General features: G+C 36.2%; 2 protein-coding genes across 2 annotated transcripts; one reads left to right on the forward strand and one right to left on the reverse strand.

The window, feature by feature from the left end:
* The first annotated feature begins 241 nt into the window (after positions 1–241).
* Positions 242–7,671, forward strand: LOC109054852 (NUAK family SNF1-like kinase 1). The gene is made up of 7 exons (XM_042750678.1): positions 242–578; positions 3,072–3,192; positions 3,277–3,428; positions 4,580–4,645; positions 5,631–5,750; positions 6,708–6,840; positions 6,919–7,671. The coding sequence occupies exons 1-7, from the start codon at positions 426–428 to the stop codon at positions 7,485–7,487; spliced, it is 1,314 nt and encodes a 437-aa protein (XP_042606612.1). The 5' UTR covers positions 242–425; the 3' UTR covers positions 7,488–7,671.
* A 1,180-nt stretch (positions 7,672–8,851) lies between these two features.
* Positions 8,852–16,052, reverse strand: edem2 (ER degradation enhancer, mannosidase alpha-like 2). The gene is made up of 11 exons (XM_042750676.1): positions 15,818–16,052; positions 15,424–15,534; positions 15,166–15,205; positions 14,980–15,085; positions 13,642–13,767; positions 12,797–13,008; positions 11,056–11,197; positions 10,773–10,897; positions 10,472–10,616; positions 9,518–9,639; positions 8,852–9,415 (listed from the first exon to the last, which is right to left on the reverse strand). Exons 1-11 carry the CDS (start codon positions 15,922–15,924, stop codon positions 8,960–8,962), a joined length of 1,692 nt encoding a protein of 563 aa, XP_042606610.1. The 5' UTR covers positions 15,925–16,052; the 3' UTR covers positions 8,852–8,959.
* Positions 16,053–16,351: the final 299 nt, after the last annotated feature.

Genomic DNA, 16,351 nt, shown 5'->3' on the forward strand with positions numbered 1-16,351 from the left:
TTTTTATATAAAATGTTCTTCTTGAAACTTTTTCTTAAAAATAATGTGTGTGTGTGTGTGTGTGTGTGTGTGCACTGCAGTTTATATGGCTTCTACATCCATGATTTGCTGTTCAGAGATGGCGTTATTTGTATGTTATTTGTTATGTTTTCTGTAAGGTACGATTGGAGTCAGCAGTGCCATGGCGCTGATGCGCGTCACCGCTGATGATTGACAGCTCGACTCCGCCCCTCATCAGCGATGCCGGGCTCTGGAGGAAAAGAGAGCACATCCAGTGAACGGGAGATGCTCGAGACTTTCAGAAGAACAACATGTCATTCTCTTTCCTGTCATTTTATTCCAGTAAGTATTAGAAAAGCTCTCTTAAGTCCCCGTTCAAAACAGCGGCTACAGCACGCTTCCCAGGTGAGCTGCTCCTCGGCGCGATGGACTGCACACACACACCGGAGGAGCGAGCAGAGGTGAAGAAGCATCAGCACAAACACAGCCTCAAGCGCCGCTTCCAAGTGCTGGAGACGCTGGGCAGAGGCGCGTACGGTAAAGTGCAGCGAGCGGTGGAGAGGCGCTGCGGGAAGACGGTGAGAGGCTTCAGCTGCTTTTACATCTTCACTTGCATTGCAGTTGTGCTGTTTGAGCTGGAGACATGGTTATATATATAAAAAATAATGTTTGGGCCTATTATATATATATATATATATATATATATATGATATATATATGCTAAAATTTGTCATCTATCTATCTATCAGACTATACACATATCTATCTATCTATCTATCTATCTATCTATCTATCTATCTATCTATCTATCTATCTATCTAAATGTAATTTTTCATCTGGTTTTTATTTATAAATCAGTTCACTGTTATAAGAAGGTCTTCATTTGAGGAAATGAAACAAGCTCAGGTTCATTTAAAAGCTGTTTATTCAAAAGTGAATCATTGTAGTAATTACCATTTTAATCTTAATAATAATAAATGATATCAGTATGATATACATTATATTATATATAATATTAGTTAATGGAATAACATTTAAGTGTTGATGAAGGAGTACTTGAGCCTTATTGTTATGACTATTTCTAAAGTTTAAATAGGGCATTTCTATAATATTATAGTGAATATTATAATAATTTGAGTGAAAATGATTATGTAATAAAATTCTTAAGATCTCCATGCAAAATAAATAAATAAATAAATAAATAAATAATCTAAATGTTTATCTTAGTGTATAATCGTCCTTTTTGTATTTATTAGTTTTTTTTATTTTTAAATATGTCTATATATATTTTTATTGCTGTTTATTTTAGTTTATTGATTTTATTCATCAACTTAAACTAAATGAAAATAAGAAATGTGGCTTATATATATGTGTGTGTGTGTATATGTGTGTGTGTTTGTGTGTTTTTCTAGGAATTAAAGTGTGTGTGTGTGTGTGTGTGTGTAAATATAATTTCATTTTACTTCAGTTAACATTTATTTTAAGCAACATTTATTATTATTATTATAATTATTATTTAGTTTTAGATAACTATACTAGCCCTGGCCTGAATTTTCTCAAAAAATGATAGATTTCAGTTTATTTAGAAGAATATCCAGCATGTCTCTCTTATCTCTGACAGCGTGTCAGTTAGTCAGCGCGTCTTTACTCAGTTAAGTATTTTTGGTCTCGTCCAATAGGTGCTTTGTGTGTGTACACGTGTGTCTACTGTATGTAGACCTCATGTTAGCACACTTAATTAAATACTTAACCACTCATTCATCGCTCAGTCTGTCATTTAACAAAAACAAAAGAGACATTCCCCCAGCCTGCTGTCTGCACTCTTTCACAGCCTGAAAACGTATCTCATTAATGGAGATAAAGAAATATTCTCATGGTCCAATCAGATTAGAGCAGCAGCTGAGCCTCTCTCTCACTCTGTCACTCATCCGGACTCAGAGGTGAAGTATTCCGGAATCCAGGAGTCTTAAGCATAGCTGGGATTCCTGCAGACAAACACTAACAGCATTCAGAGGGAGCCATGTGTGACAGGGGAGCGAGGCGTCTCTCCAGATCTCCAGACTGGGGTCCGAGTTGCTTGGCAGTTTCTCAGATGGCACTGCCAGTGCCTCCATACAGACAGCAGGTTTTAGATGGTGTTTTTGGGGGTGATCCCTTTAGCTTTACTTTATTTACATCAGGAAATTCTGTTTGCTGATGATATTAGCAAAGAAATAACACAGTTTAACTTTTAAGCCACATCTTGATTTCAGTTAATGAATTTCAAGGAATTTTGGAATCGTAAAAATCTAGGTTACAATGGAGCTTTGTGTTTGCTGGTCCAAACTCACTGCATGCAACACAACACATACAGACCCCAATGTGTGCCAGATACTAAACAATACCTTAGTGGCAGAAGTCAAAGATTAACGCAAGTCACTTTTGTTATATAGAACAGTTCAAAAATGTGGAGAACATATTTGTTCTGTAGTCTGAATTATATTAGGAATTCTGAACCTTTTAAAGTGATAAAATAATTAAATTATTTACTGTTAGGGTTAGGGTTACTGTAGATATTTATGCTGTTTAGACATCTATACGCTGCAGGTCAGTGACAGAAAAGTGTCCAAGATGGTGAACAGTAGAAATATTTTAAAACTGTATTAAGAAATGCACTATTTGTATTCGTATAGGCTTCATATATTTTTGAAAAATGTTTGTACACTTTAAAATAATGATAAATCTGCCAAATAAAAAGTGCTAAAATACTTGACTTTCTCATTAATCATTAATTTTAAAAGTTACTTTCAAAGTTTCAAAAACACTTTTTTTCATGTTAAAAACAAAATAAATATCACGAACGTCCAAATCATGAATACATTTTTTTAATATTCAGTTTTATTAAGGTTATTCCATGTTGTTAATTCCTTTTTTTAAAACAAAGAAACTGAAAACAGAACATGGCAGAAAAGGTTTATTCAAGTCTGTATTAATTGCATTTTCCACGTATTTTTGAGTAAATCCAACAGGCACGTATACGTATTTGGTTCAGAGGTGTGTTTGTTGATAATGTGTCTGTTTGTGTGCTTCAGGTGGCTATTAAATCTATTAGAAAGGAGAGATTGAGGGATGATCTGGATAGAGCTCACATCCAGAGAGAAATCGAGATCAGTGCCTCTCTTGTGCACCCACATATCATCCGTCTGTATGAGGGTAAATCACATCGACAGGATCACAACCTCCGCGTGTGTGTGTGTCCAGGGAGATCTTTCTGTTAATGAAATCTTGTGCTTTCAGTGTTTGAGAGCAGAGAGAGGATTGTGATGGTGATGGAGTACGCGAGCGGAGGAGAGCTGTATGACTACATTCAGGACAAACAGAGACTGTCAGAGGAGGAGGCCAGACACTTCTTCAGACAGATCACCTCTGCTGTGCAATACTGCCATAAAGTAAATGAACACGATTATCTTTTCAAAATTCTGTGTATGAGCGGCTCTTCTTGAAAAGGTTTTGATCAAATGTTATTTTGCTTGGTCAACACCAGCTTGATACCAGCTTTTTACCAGCTTGATACCAGCTTGATATATAATATTTTTAATTTACTTTTTACAACTTTTGTGACCCTGGACCACAAAACCAGCCATAAGGGTCAATTTTTCTGAAATTGAGATTAATGCATTATCTGAAAGATGAACAAATAAGTTTTCCATTAATGTATGGTTTGTTAGGATCGGACAATATTTGACCGAGATACAACTATTTGAAAATCTGGAATCTGAGGGTGCAAACAAGTCAAAATATTGAGAAAATCGCCTTTGAAATTGTCTTAGCAATGTATATCACTAATCAAAAATCAAGTTTTTATATATTTATACAGTAGGAAATTTACAAAATATCTTCATGGAACATGATCTTTACTTAATATCCTAATGATTTTTGGCATAAAAGAAAAATCGATCATTTTGACCCACACAATGTATTTTTGGCTATTGCTACAAATACTGTATACCCATGCTACTTATGACTCCAGGGTCACAAAATATGCTATTAGTATTATTTATTCCCACCTTTATTTCTCCTAAATACCAATTTTCTGTTTATTATTGCATCCATCACGTAGAAAGCAGTGCTGTCTATGAGAAATGTAGTAATATTACAAACCTGAATAAATGCCTGTTCACACCAAGCATGATAACTGTAACAATTAATATGTAGGTTTAATAATCATCCTGATTCTATGAGGATAGTGAAGTCCAAATGACAACTAATGTGTGATGATGATAATAACGCAGAGGAACAATATAATTGGCAAGCTGATGAACACTAAAATCACTGACAGCCAATCAGAATCCACAAACTTTAAAGAGATGGAGTATTTAAAGCGGCAGCGCTTGATTATGATAAACAGGACAATATTGTGTGTTGGTGTGAACATTAATACAGTTATCTGTATAGTTATCTTCATAGTTATCGTTCTTGTTGTGAACAGGCTGTAACACTAGAAGTTGCATTATAATTCTATATTTCTATATCTATAGTATGTTTTTGTATTTATATTGAGTATCTTGTTCTAAATATAAAATCTCTTGATATTCCTCAGAATGGTGTGGTTCATCGTGACCTCAAACTGGAGAATATACTTCTGGACAAAGACTTAAATGTGAAGGTAAACAATTCAAACTCAAACTGACTGATAGAGAACTAACAAATGATTCATGCTTTTTCATTTCTCATCCATTGGATCATGACAGAGTCTGATGGTTTCGAATCTTTTGAAAAAAAGCAATTCAAATGAACTGCACATGTGCTTATTAAATCATAAGTAAACTGGAGAATATAACAGAAACACAAAACAATTAAACAATTAAAATGTAGGATCAGCCTCAATCAGCGTCATTATCTTTTTGGAATCTGTCAAACTTATTATTGCTCTTTTTTTGGAAACCAGAACGTCCCAGTGAGGGTTTAAGGATGTGCAGTTCTGATGAACATGGAATGAATTTGACTTCATCCTGGTGTTGATGAAATCACTCTTCAATTTATTTAGGGGCGTCATCATTCTGGAATATGGGAACATTATAAGGGAACAATGTTGCATTATTTTGCACAGTAGAACTGCCTCATTCCATGGTCATTCTAAAACCATATAGACAAGCAATCACTGGATCAGATGACAAGCAAAATAGCTGTGCCTCATAGCTGGTCACAGACAGGCATCCTTTGTCTTCATATGGTAACTGTATGTAGGAAATATAATGAAAGATGACTTATTATTTAGTTTCTCACACCAGATTGTCTCTTAAATACATGCAGAATCTGAATGAGAGTTTTATTTAGGATGTATGCACAATTTGTTTTTGTCTACAAATCGAATTGCAAGCAATTCAGCATGAACCCTCCTATCAAATGTTTTTTGAGGAATAAATTCAGTCAAGTGTGTCCAAATGTTTGACGGGTGTTGTAATACGATTCATCTCTGCCGCTGCATTTCTAATTATAATTATACTTCAAAATGAACCTCCTTTCGTATGGTGTTCTGCTATTTTCGTCCACCCTCTTTGACTCAGAAATAGATTCCATTTAATAAATAGAAGTAGGTCACCCATTTTAATACAGAACTGCTTTATCTGTAAATGCTCTGTTTGTTGTAGTTGGCTGACTTTGGCTTGTCCAACCGTTACATGAGAGGCCAGTGTCTGGAGACGTTCTGCGGGAGCCCACTGTATGCATCTCCAGAGATTATCAATGGACTTCCTTACCACGGACCTGAGGTGAGATTTACTCCGATTGCTCATCTTTGCATGCTTTTAAAAAGAGTACTTATTGTGCAAATAATGTAATATACTCAAGTGTGAGCTGAATGTAATGTTTTGACTTTTGATTGCATGTTAATTGTTTAAAAGTAGGGCAGTTAGCTGAACATTAGAGTGCTTTCTGACCCACTTAAGTGGTGCTTAAGTACATCTTTACATGTAATTTCATAATTACTTCTATTGTCTTTGTAATATGGTTAAAGGTTACTGCTGAATTTACTAACAAAAATACGTTAATGCCATTTCTATTAAAAATTCTAGGTCATGTATTTTTAAGTTGCAATTTAATACACTTACATTCATTTTACATGTATCATGTGACACACGACAGTTATAATTATAATCAAGTACTTTACATGTGCTTTAGTATGTTAGTCAACACGTCTGATTCCTTAAAGCATGCCAAAAGATGATTCAAATGTGGTTTAAAATGTACTTTAAAGTAAAGCTTTTAATTTGACATTAATAAAAAGTAAACATTTAAAGGGACAGTTCACCCAAAAATGAAGATTCTGTCATCATTTGTTCACCCTCATGTTGATCCAAACCTTTATGACTTTCTTTTATTCTTTGGAACATAAAAGAAGATATTTTGAAGAATGCTGGCAAAGGGTTTTGGCTCCTATTGACTTTCATATTATGAGCAGAAATACTATAGAAGTCAGAGGGAACCAGAAACTTTCGGTTGCTAATATTCTTTAAAATAACATTCCAGAAAAGAAAGAAAGTTATACAGGTTATTACTCGTTAATATTATATTATCTGCAAGTGAATTGATTGAGAGTACACTACAAGTGCACATTGAATATAATTAGGCAACGCTTCTTTTTCACAAGGCCATTTAATCATTTAAATCCCAATGTTTGTACGGTAAATACATCTTAAACAATGCTTTGCCCTTTTTTTATATCCCAGGTGGACTGCTGGTCTTTGGGTGTGCTGTTATATGCTCTGGTTTATGGCTCTATGCCTTTTGATGGCACAACTTACAGCATCCTTAAAGAGCAGATCCGCCACGGCCGATATAAAACCCCTGATGTCCCGTCAGGTGAGCTTCACACACTCCCATATCTCTGCCCATCGAAGTAACATCACAAGTGAGGATTAACAGTGATTCTTCCTATAGAGGCCCAATCATTGATCGGATGGATGCTCACGGTGAAAACAGAAGACAGAGCCACTGTGGAAGACATCGCTAACCACTGGTGGCTAAACCTAAACTGTCCCAAAGCTAAAGAGATGAAACCGTGCGCCTCCACTCTACCCAGAAAGAAACCTAAGGAAAGAACACTGACCTCAAACAGCAGCTTTGTTCTGCTGTCGCCTCTTGAATCGTCTTCCCACAACCAGCCCCCGAAGGGCATCCTGAAGAATCTCTACAATCAGGTTGAGTTCACAGACAGGTCTGTGTCTGCTGGAAACGGTATGGCGGTGAGTAGCGAGGATGTGGAAAGAGTCGGGACAGATAATGGGAGGAAGAGGAAGGGCATTCTTAAGTGTCACGGAAAGTTCTCCAGTGTTTCTCCAATCACGTCGGCTCCCACGTGGTCACATGGTTTCGGTAAAGCTAGCCAGGAGTGGGATGGAGGTGAGCAGCAGGAGATGGAGTTTGAGATCAAGATCTCCCTGTGGAAAACACACCAGTCTACAGACCTACACTTCCCACAGAATACCTATTTTGATCATGTGCAATGATTGTAAATGCATTGAATTTAAAAACAAAGAATATAGGTTACACTTTACGGTTCAATTAGTTAACATGAGTGCATTAAGTGTCATGAACAATCTTATGTAGCATATATTAATCTAGGTTAATGTTACTGTATTATGTTATTTAATTTGAAAATGTGAAAATAAAAACAAGTTATTTATTGTATTTATTTAATTTGTAAATATACTATTGGTCATTGTTAATTTGTAATGTTCTACAACAATTGAAATATATATTACAAATATGTAGAAATGAACATAAAACTAGATCAATAAATGCTGTATAAGTACTGTTAAATAATCATAATGAATTAAAAATGATTTTAAAAAGCATTGCCATAAACACTTCAAAAGTACATTTTTAAATAAAAAATAAAATACTTTTATTCTGCATTAAATTGATCAAAAGTGACAGTATAATGTTGCAAATAAATTCTATTTGAAGTAAATGTTCTTTTTAAACTTTTTATTCATCAAAATGTATCAATGATAAGTGTAAACATGTTAATAATCTTTCTTGAGCAGCATATTATACTGATTTCTGAAGGATCGTGTGACACTGGAGTAATGATGCTGAAAATTCAGCTTTGATCACAGAAATAAATTACATTTTACAAATTATCCAAATAGAAAACAGATCTTTTAAATTGTAAAAATATTTCACAATATTTCTGTTTTTACAGTATTTTTGACTAAATAAATACAGCCTTGGTGAGCAGAAGAGACTTCGAGCAGCACTAAGCTGCATCATTTGACCTGTAACACCAATCATGGTGAACAAAACTACTGAATAACTCCTAACCATGATCATCTGGAAATACCTGAACCATTAGAGCTGCTAAAATAATGTGTACTGTGAAATTGCTAATAACCCAGGTCAATTTGTTTATTTGCCTCAAAGTAAGTTAAAGCAGCTATGAATCCATTAATAACAGCCCAGAAGAATAGAGGCTTTGTCCAGAGCTACAGTTGTGCCATTCTCACTTTATGCTGGTGTACAAAATGGGCAAGAGTTTGAGGGCACGTTCATACAAAATTTTGCTCTCTGGCTCTCATTTGCTTTCTCACGTGAAGAGAAAACACGCTCTTTAGACTGATTAGCAGGACACAGTAGAATTAGTATTAAAATCTCAGTTAATCAGCGTTGTTTGGTCTTGTGTGGCCTATTAGGCGGATCATTTTTATTCTTTATTCCCTTCATTGTTTGACCGAATGAATGAGGGGATATGTGCAGTGTTTCCAAAACACTTACCTCATTTAAATTCATTTTTTGAGGAGGATCGGGATGGAAAAAACCTGAATCCCAAATGAAAACGCTTTGATAAAATGATCGTACTGAACGGCAACACTTTGGTCATCGAAAACTTTTTAATAAAAAGAGTGGAAAAAAATCCACAAATCTCTGCAAAGTTAAATTACAAACATATTCTACATTTTTACACACTGTTGAGGTCCGTTCAGGAGTCGTCAGTGAAGACTTGACCCATGGCAGCCAGTTTGGCACTGAAGGGCTGTGTGGGGCAGGAGAGCACCCGAGCTTTCCTCCTCTCTCCCGGCTTCAGTGCAATGCTCTCTTGTGAGCCGCCGGCGCCTGGCGTCTCCTCTGATTGGTCCGCTGCAGGCCTGAGTGGTTCTGAGAGGCTGATGAGTATGTCCTGTAGTTCCCTGTGCTCGCTGTGGTATCGGCTGCAGCAGTGGAGCGCCGCGGGGTCCAGCGGATGAGCCTCTGTGTTAAACACATAGCCTCCTGCACTGAGTATGCAGTCGCCCTGCAGGCCGCCCAGCTCGAACTCTGTGCCCGTGTTATGAAGGAAGTTTTCAGGATCGAAGAGGAGGTAGAGGTATTTAATGGTCTCGGCCAGGAAGAAGGACTCCATGCGGTTGTCCAACTTGTGGTCCCTTACATCCTTCACCTTTGGCAGAAACAAAAAGATGAGCATGTTTAGGGACTGTGCTGGTTTTAGCCTCAGTATTGTTTCGAGACTGGTTTTGAAATGTAACTCTGAGACACTCACAGTGGCAAAGCCGCAGTTCACTCGGCTGATTTTGTCAATCGACTCGACTGCATCCCGGCCAAGCTGCATGAATGTCGGGTCACCGGTGGCCTTGTACAGATACATGGCACTCTCGATCAACTCTGTACAACACAAACACACACAGAGGGGTTACTTCAGTTTCATTCATTCATTCATATAAATCAAACAACTGTACAGACAAAAAAAACAAAACAAAACAGATTTTACGTTATCTGAAAAAAAAAAGTCTGATGGGTGCCCATTTGAAATTTGCCACTCACAAGCCCATTATTTGCCGAGTGTTTGCTGAAGTGTTATGAGGGGTTGTTAGAGCATCGCTAAAGTGTGGCTGTGGTGTTTTAAAGGGCTGTGTTCTAAACGGAATGAGCAATAGTTACAGCGGTGCTTGGTAAAAGCTTTAAAACTCAGGAAATCAGAACACATTTTTAAACAGTAAGCATCATATATTCAACAACATGCATATTAATTTACAGAGTTTTCCCAAAATATATTTATTTTACTTCTTTGATGAAAAAGATGATCAAATTTTCATGCTGCAGTAATTTATTAAAAGGTGGCAGCAGAGCGAAATGTGGACTTAACGTTTCTCCAACCTTCTTTTTTAGTAGTTTATTTGATATAGTTTATCTATTATGTCACATTGGTTTTGTTTATAGTGCTTATGCATGAAAATTCTATTCATGTTCATCAAAATAATTCAGCCCCTAAAAGTGTGTGATATATATACTAAAAAGGGAAAATACAAAAAAAAAAAAAAAAAAAAAAAAAAAAATCTATATATATATATATATATATATATATATATATATATATATATATATATATATATATATATATATATATATATATATATATATATATATAGTTTTACGAAATCTTCAGGAATGACCCAAATGTGTTCTAAGGCTCTCAATCACTGTGTTTTATAGATACCTGGGCGCAGAGGGTATCCCTCTCGTTTGTCCACGGTGTAACCTTGAGGAATGCTGTAGAACTCCGGGAGTCCTCCAAACTGACGCCACACACTGTAGTAGTTATGGAAGGTCTTTGTGGCACTGGAAATATCACCTGTCAAACTCTGATAAACACATGAACATTACAAACTGAAACAGAACTCTACTCTCAGATGCATACAGTTTCTAGAGAACAAAGACTTAAAACTAGTCAAACTGGTGCTTTCCCTTTGTCTTGTGACACACTGGACGAGTGTATGGTGACAGATCTGCTTCCTCACCTGCAGTCCAGGCCAGAACGCCTCCAGAGACTGAAACACAGGCATTGATACTGTTCCCTTATGCATCTGCACCCACAGATACCAATCATCAAACTTAGTGTAGTTCTTTATGGACTTATCAAATTCTGCAACACACATTTGAAAGTTGATAATGCTTTCACATAGGCAAGATAAAGACAGATAAACAGCATTTATGATTAGCTATTCTTATCAAAACTAATAGCAACTTAGGCTTCAATCATAATACAGCTGCAGTTAATGCTTTTTTGATGTCAGTGTTTACCATGAAACATTGCCAGCAGCTCCTCATCTTGCAGCATGATGGCCCCCTTTACCAGATACTCGAAGTACGAGTCCACTCCCGCCCCGATCCCTGCGTCCTGAGCCACCCACTTAGAGGTTATTACATCTATATGGTTGCCCACCTGAAAAAATGAGAAGGTTATGCGATAACATGAACACTGAATGGCAGATTTCCATATTTGACATCTAATAAATTGTTTTAAACTTCAACTGTTAACATATGTTAAATGCATGTCATTACACTGCCAAATAATTGCTGAAATATTGTAGCTCTATCCTGTGTCTCATACAATTCAATTGACATCAAACACAGACAAGTTATTATTATTAAAACTGCAATGCTAAAATGCATGATTATATGCTTTTCCACACAGTGCAGGAAACCTGGGGTCATATTTATATATATAAAAAATAATTTTGCACATGTGTGAGCATTGTTACTCATTTCACATGCAAAGAAGGTTTACACTGTAAGCCCCATTTAATTCCAGAGGTCTGAGAGAGGGCAGAAAGTGGTCTTAAAATTAGCATATTTTGGTGCAAAACATGTATGTGACCCTATTTAATCAGCTTGTAAATATGTCCAGCTATGCTACATTTTCAAAATGCTAAGTGTTAATAAGATTAGGATTTTTATAAGCGTTATGGCGTAGAGACTCAGGGATAATTGGTTGTATACAACAGACAAACATAAACATAGATTTTGCTTTTTAGTCAGCTTGTCTTAGTTATTGCTGTTAAAGCGATTAATGCTGTGCTAAGAAAGCACCAGCTAAAGCATACATATTAATGTTATTAGAGGCATTTGGTCAAAGCTTTTCAAAAGAGACATTTCTGAGTGTGTTAACTACTACTAGCAAGCTGCAGTCAGTAGGATTGTTGGGTACAGGCCGGTCATTCAGGACAAATCACATTCCTATACTGTGCATCACAGTACAAGTAAAATGTTAAAGCACCAGTGAATAAGTTCATACTGCATTCTATTAAAGGAAAAGTGTGCACAAAAAATACACTTGCAATCAGGACACTGAAGATGTAGATGAGTTTTTTTTCTCCATGGGAACAGATTTGGAGAAATGTAATGTTAATCACTTGCTCATCATTGGATGCTCTGCAGTGAATGGGTGCCGTCACAATGAGAGTCCAAACAGCTGATAAAAACATCACAATAATCCACACCACTGCACTCCATCAGTTAATGTCTTGAGAAGCGCAAAAAGCTGTGTTTGTAAAAAAACAAACAAATAAATCCTAAATTTTTAACTTAAAACAAAGGGTTCTGGCTAATATACAAGTCCTCTACCCAGCATACTGCTTTCTCCAAAAAGTACTCTTGTCTGAATCAGGAGAGAAATATGCACAGATCAAGCTAAGTTTTTATGTGGAGAAGGTGTTGTATCGTCAGAAATAAACATGTTGGGGGACAACAGGGGATGGACTTTTTCACCAAAGGAAGCGTAAGTTAATGATGGATTTGTTTCTGACGGCACCCATTTAATGCATTGGATCCACTGGTGAGCAAGTGACGTAAAGTTACATTTCTCCAAAACTGTTCTGAAGAAGAAACAAACTCATCTACATATTCAGCATTTTTTTTATTTTAATTTTTTGGGTGAATTATTCCTTTAATATTGTATAATGTGGAGTTAAAACCGAAGAATGCTGGACTCTGGTGTCATGGTTGTCCTACAGACGTCTCGATCCAGATCAAAAGCTTTTACCAGGCCGATATCTGAGCGTGTTCTCCATAAGGCCCTGAGAGCTTTGCGAGCCACGTTCTCAAACACAGGGTCTCCAGTCAGTCGGCTGAGGGAGGAGAACTCCAGGATGAAGGTGCCCACTCCAGCGGTGCAGGTGACCGGGGTCTCGCCGGGGTTCACGCCCCTCAGCAGGTTCACCGTGCCATACGGCATCCCCGTGGGGGTCTGGAAAGCTGAGAAGAGGCAGGATATATCAAACTGACAGCATTGTTCACTTATCATGATCAAATATTCAGGATCTATTTTCTTCCTATACAGCCTATACTTCCTATACATAAAAATCTACAGCTCCATGAAGAACCTTTAACATTTATGGAACCATTCCATTGCACAAAATGTTCTTCACAGTTGAAAAAAAATTTTTTTTTTTCTTTTTACCAAAAACTTTCTTTGGGGAACCAAAATCAGACTATGTGTGTGAGGATATAAAAATGCATAAGTACTTTGTGTATTGCATTTGTGCACAAGTGTCTAGTTTTTACATTTTTTTAAATAACTCTGTCAATGTGTTTCACGTCATCTGGCGGCGATATCTTTGCACAAATGTATTCCACAATGTATTACAAACATATTACACATTGTTCATTTTCTTACAATACGGACATCGTAACAGTATAAAGCTGGCTGGAAACTGTTAAACTAACACTGCCATTAACAAAACATCTTGCTCAGTGACTGTGGTGCACTAACATTTACATTTAATCATCTTTGCAGACGCTTTTATCCAAAGTGACTCTCAAATGAAAGCTGCAGCAAACGATTCATGCTAAATATGTCTGGTTTGAAGCATATGTTAGCTCCCTCACCAGGCAGCAGTCTGCGGGCAGCGTCCTCTGCCATGCGCAGCAGGGGTCCGGAGCAGGGCCAGCCCTCCTCCACCTCCATCCCAGCACGCTTGGAGAGCAGATGAGCCGAGAGAAGCCCACCAACCACTGCAGAAGAGCGACCAGAACATCAACACAAGCGCTGCTGAAACTGCTTGAACGTCAGTGACTACAAGCCCAGGTGATATTTAACCCCAAAATCAAAAGAAAAATTTAAGATATTCTGTTTTGCATGACAATGATGCACATTACCATATTTAACAGTAATGCAAAAATAATTCTTTATTAAAAGTATTTATATGCACACAGTTCTTTGTTCTCTAACTTTGATCTCCACTGTATGAAGTTTGGAAACATTACTATTTTTAATTTTTTTGAAAGAAGTTTCTTCTGCTCATCAAGCCTGCATTTATTTGATCAAAAATACAGAAAAAAATTTAATATTGTGATATATATTATTACAACTTAAAATAATAGTTTTTAAATTTATTATACTTTAAATTATCATTTATTTCTGTGATGCAAAGCTGAATTTTTAGGATCATTATCAGATGATCCTTTAGAAATCATTCTAATATGATGATTCATTATCAAAGTTGGAAACAGTTCTGCTGCTTAATATTTTTTCAGAACATGTGATACTTTTTTAGGATGCTTTGATGAATAAAAAGAAAAAAAAAAAAAAAAAAAAAGCTATGTTTTTAAAATATAAATATTTTGTAATAACAATATACACTACTGGTCAGTAATTTGGGGTCAGTAATTTTTTTTCTTTCTTTTTTTAAAATAAAATCAATACTTTTATTCAGTAAGGATGTGTTAAATTGATAAAAAGTGATAGTAAAGAAAATATATTATTAGAATATATATATATATATTTTTTGAATAAATGCAGTTCTTTTTAACCTTTTATTCATCAAATATATTAGACAGCAGAACTGTTTCCAACACTCATAATAAATCAGAATATTAGAATGATTTCTAAATGATCATGTGATAGACTGGATGTTACATGTGACACTGAAGGCCGGAGTAATGATGCTGAAAATTCAGCTTTGCATCACAGGAATAAATTATTTTTTTTAAGTATATTCAAATAGAAAACTATTATTTTAAGTTGTAATAATATTTCACAATATTACTGTTTTTTTCTGTATTTTTGATCAAATAAATGCAGGCTTGATGAGCAGAAGAAACTTCTTTCAAAAACATTAAAAATAGTAATGTTTCCAAACTTTTGGTCTGTACTGTATATATACATATATATATGGTTCGAAATAAAGCTTTGTGATATTCATCCAAGAAGGCTGGTGACTCTACCTCGTATATTCGTCTCAAACACAGATGCATTTACATCAGTGTCGAAATCGACCGTGTCCTGGAGCAGAGTGGCCACGCGCTGGAACTCGGTGTGGTTTCCCAAAATCTGTGATCAGAAAGGAAAAACATTCTCTGCGTCTGAGCACTGCAGGACGTGGAACAAGCGTGTTGAATGAGATTTCATACCAGCAATGTGTCCAGAGCATCAATGAGTGTGAGGGAGAAACTGAAGGAAACAAACAGAGAGGGTATAAGGAGGGTCATAATAAGAGAGATCATATAATACAGACAAAACTCAGTTTGGCTATTTAGGGCCAAAGACATCACTGAATGTTAAACAAGTCAAACAGAATTATTCAGGTGCATGTATCTAAAGACTTTGCCTATCTGACGAACACCACAATGGACAAAAGAAGCATGCATAGAAAGAGTTTGTGCACATACCTGCCCCAGGTGTCCTGCCCATCACATGTCAGCGGCCTCAGCTCATCATAGGGATATGCATTTTCCAAGTAGCTGTTGTATGCATGATAAAACATGGCCTTTATTCTGTCCCTGTTGAGACAAATGAAACAAACGAGCGTTGAGCAGGACTGATTAGCGATATTCATCAGAGCAGAATCAGGCATCACACTCATAGTAGTGTAGTGCACACTGAACAAGCTTTCTGCTGACATGTATTTACACACGAGCTTATGGCAAAGCTGATTGATTGACAGTAAAGATATGCATTTATACTCGTTAGAGCAGCTGTGATATCTATACGACTGATACTCTGACCTGCTTAGTACAGATTAATATTTAATGCTGAATTGAGCAGATCATAAAGAAATCTCACCTGTAATGGGACATTTCCTGCTCAGTAAAATCTCTGCCTTTAACATGACTGATGCTCGGAGACAGGTATGTGGCGCAAAAAACGGCGGAGAAAAGGAAAGTAAGCATGAAGTAACGAGATGTGAGCAGAGGCGAACAATACAATAATTTCCAGCGACATGGATACGCACAAATACTACAGCCAGTGACAAGAGGAAGTGCACGTACTGCGCGTGCGTGTGAGCGAATGCTGACGTGCAGCTCGCGCTGTAGGGTTTAAAATAAAAGCCCCGCGACTGCGATTGAGAAAAAATAAGTCCTCGGTACTGAAACCACGGTTGTGAAGAAATAAAATGACACAAAATATACAATAAAATAAAATGACATAAATTAAGAAAAGAAAATCATATAACATAAAATAAGATAAAATGAAATAATATAACAAAACATAACATGAAATAAAATAAAATAAGAAAATAAAATAACATGAAAATAACAAAAATAAAAAAAAAATGAAAATAACAAAATAAAATAAAATAAAAGAAAATAAGAAAAG

Source organism: Cyprinus carpio, chromosome B23 (genome assembly GCF_018340385.1).
Source record: "Cyprinus carpio isolate SPL01 chromosome B23, ASM1834038v1, whole genome shotgun sequence".
Taxonomy (NCBI): domain Eukaryota; kingdom Metazoa; phylum Chordata; class Actinopteri; order Cypriniformes; family Cyprinidae; genus Cyprinus; species Cyprinus carpio.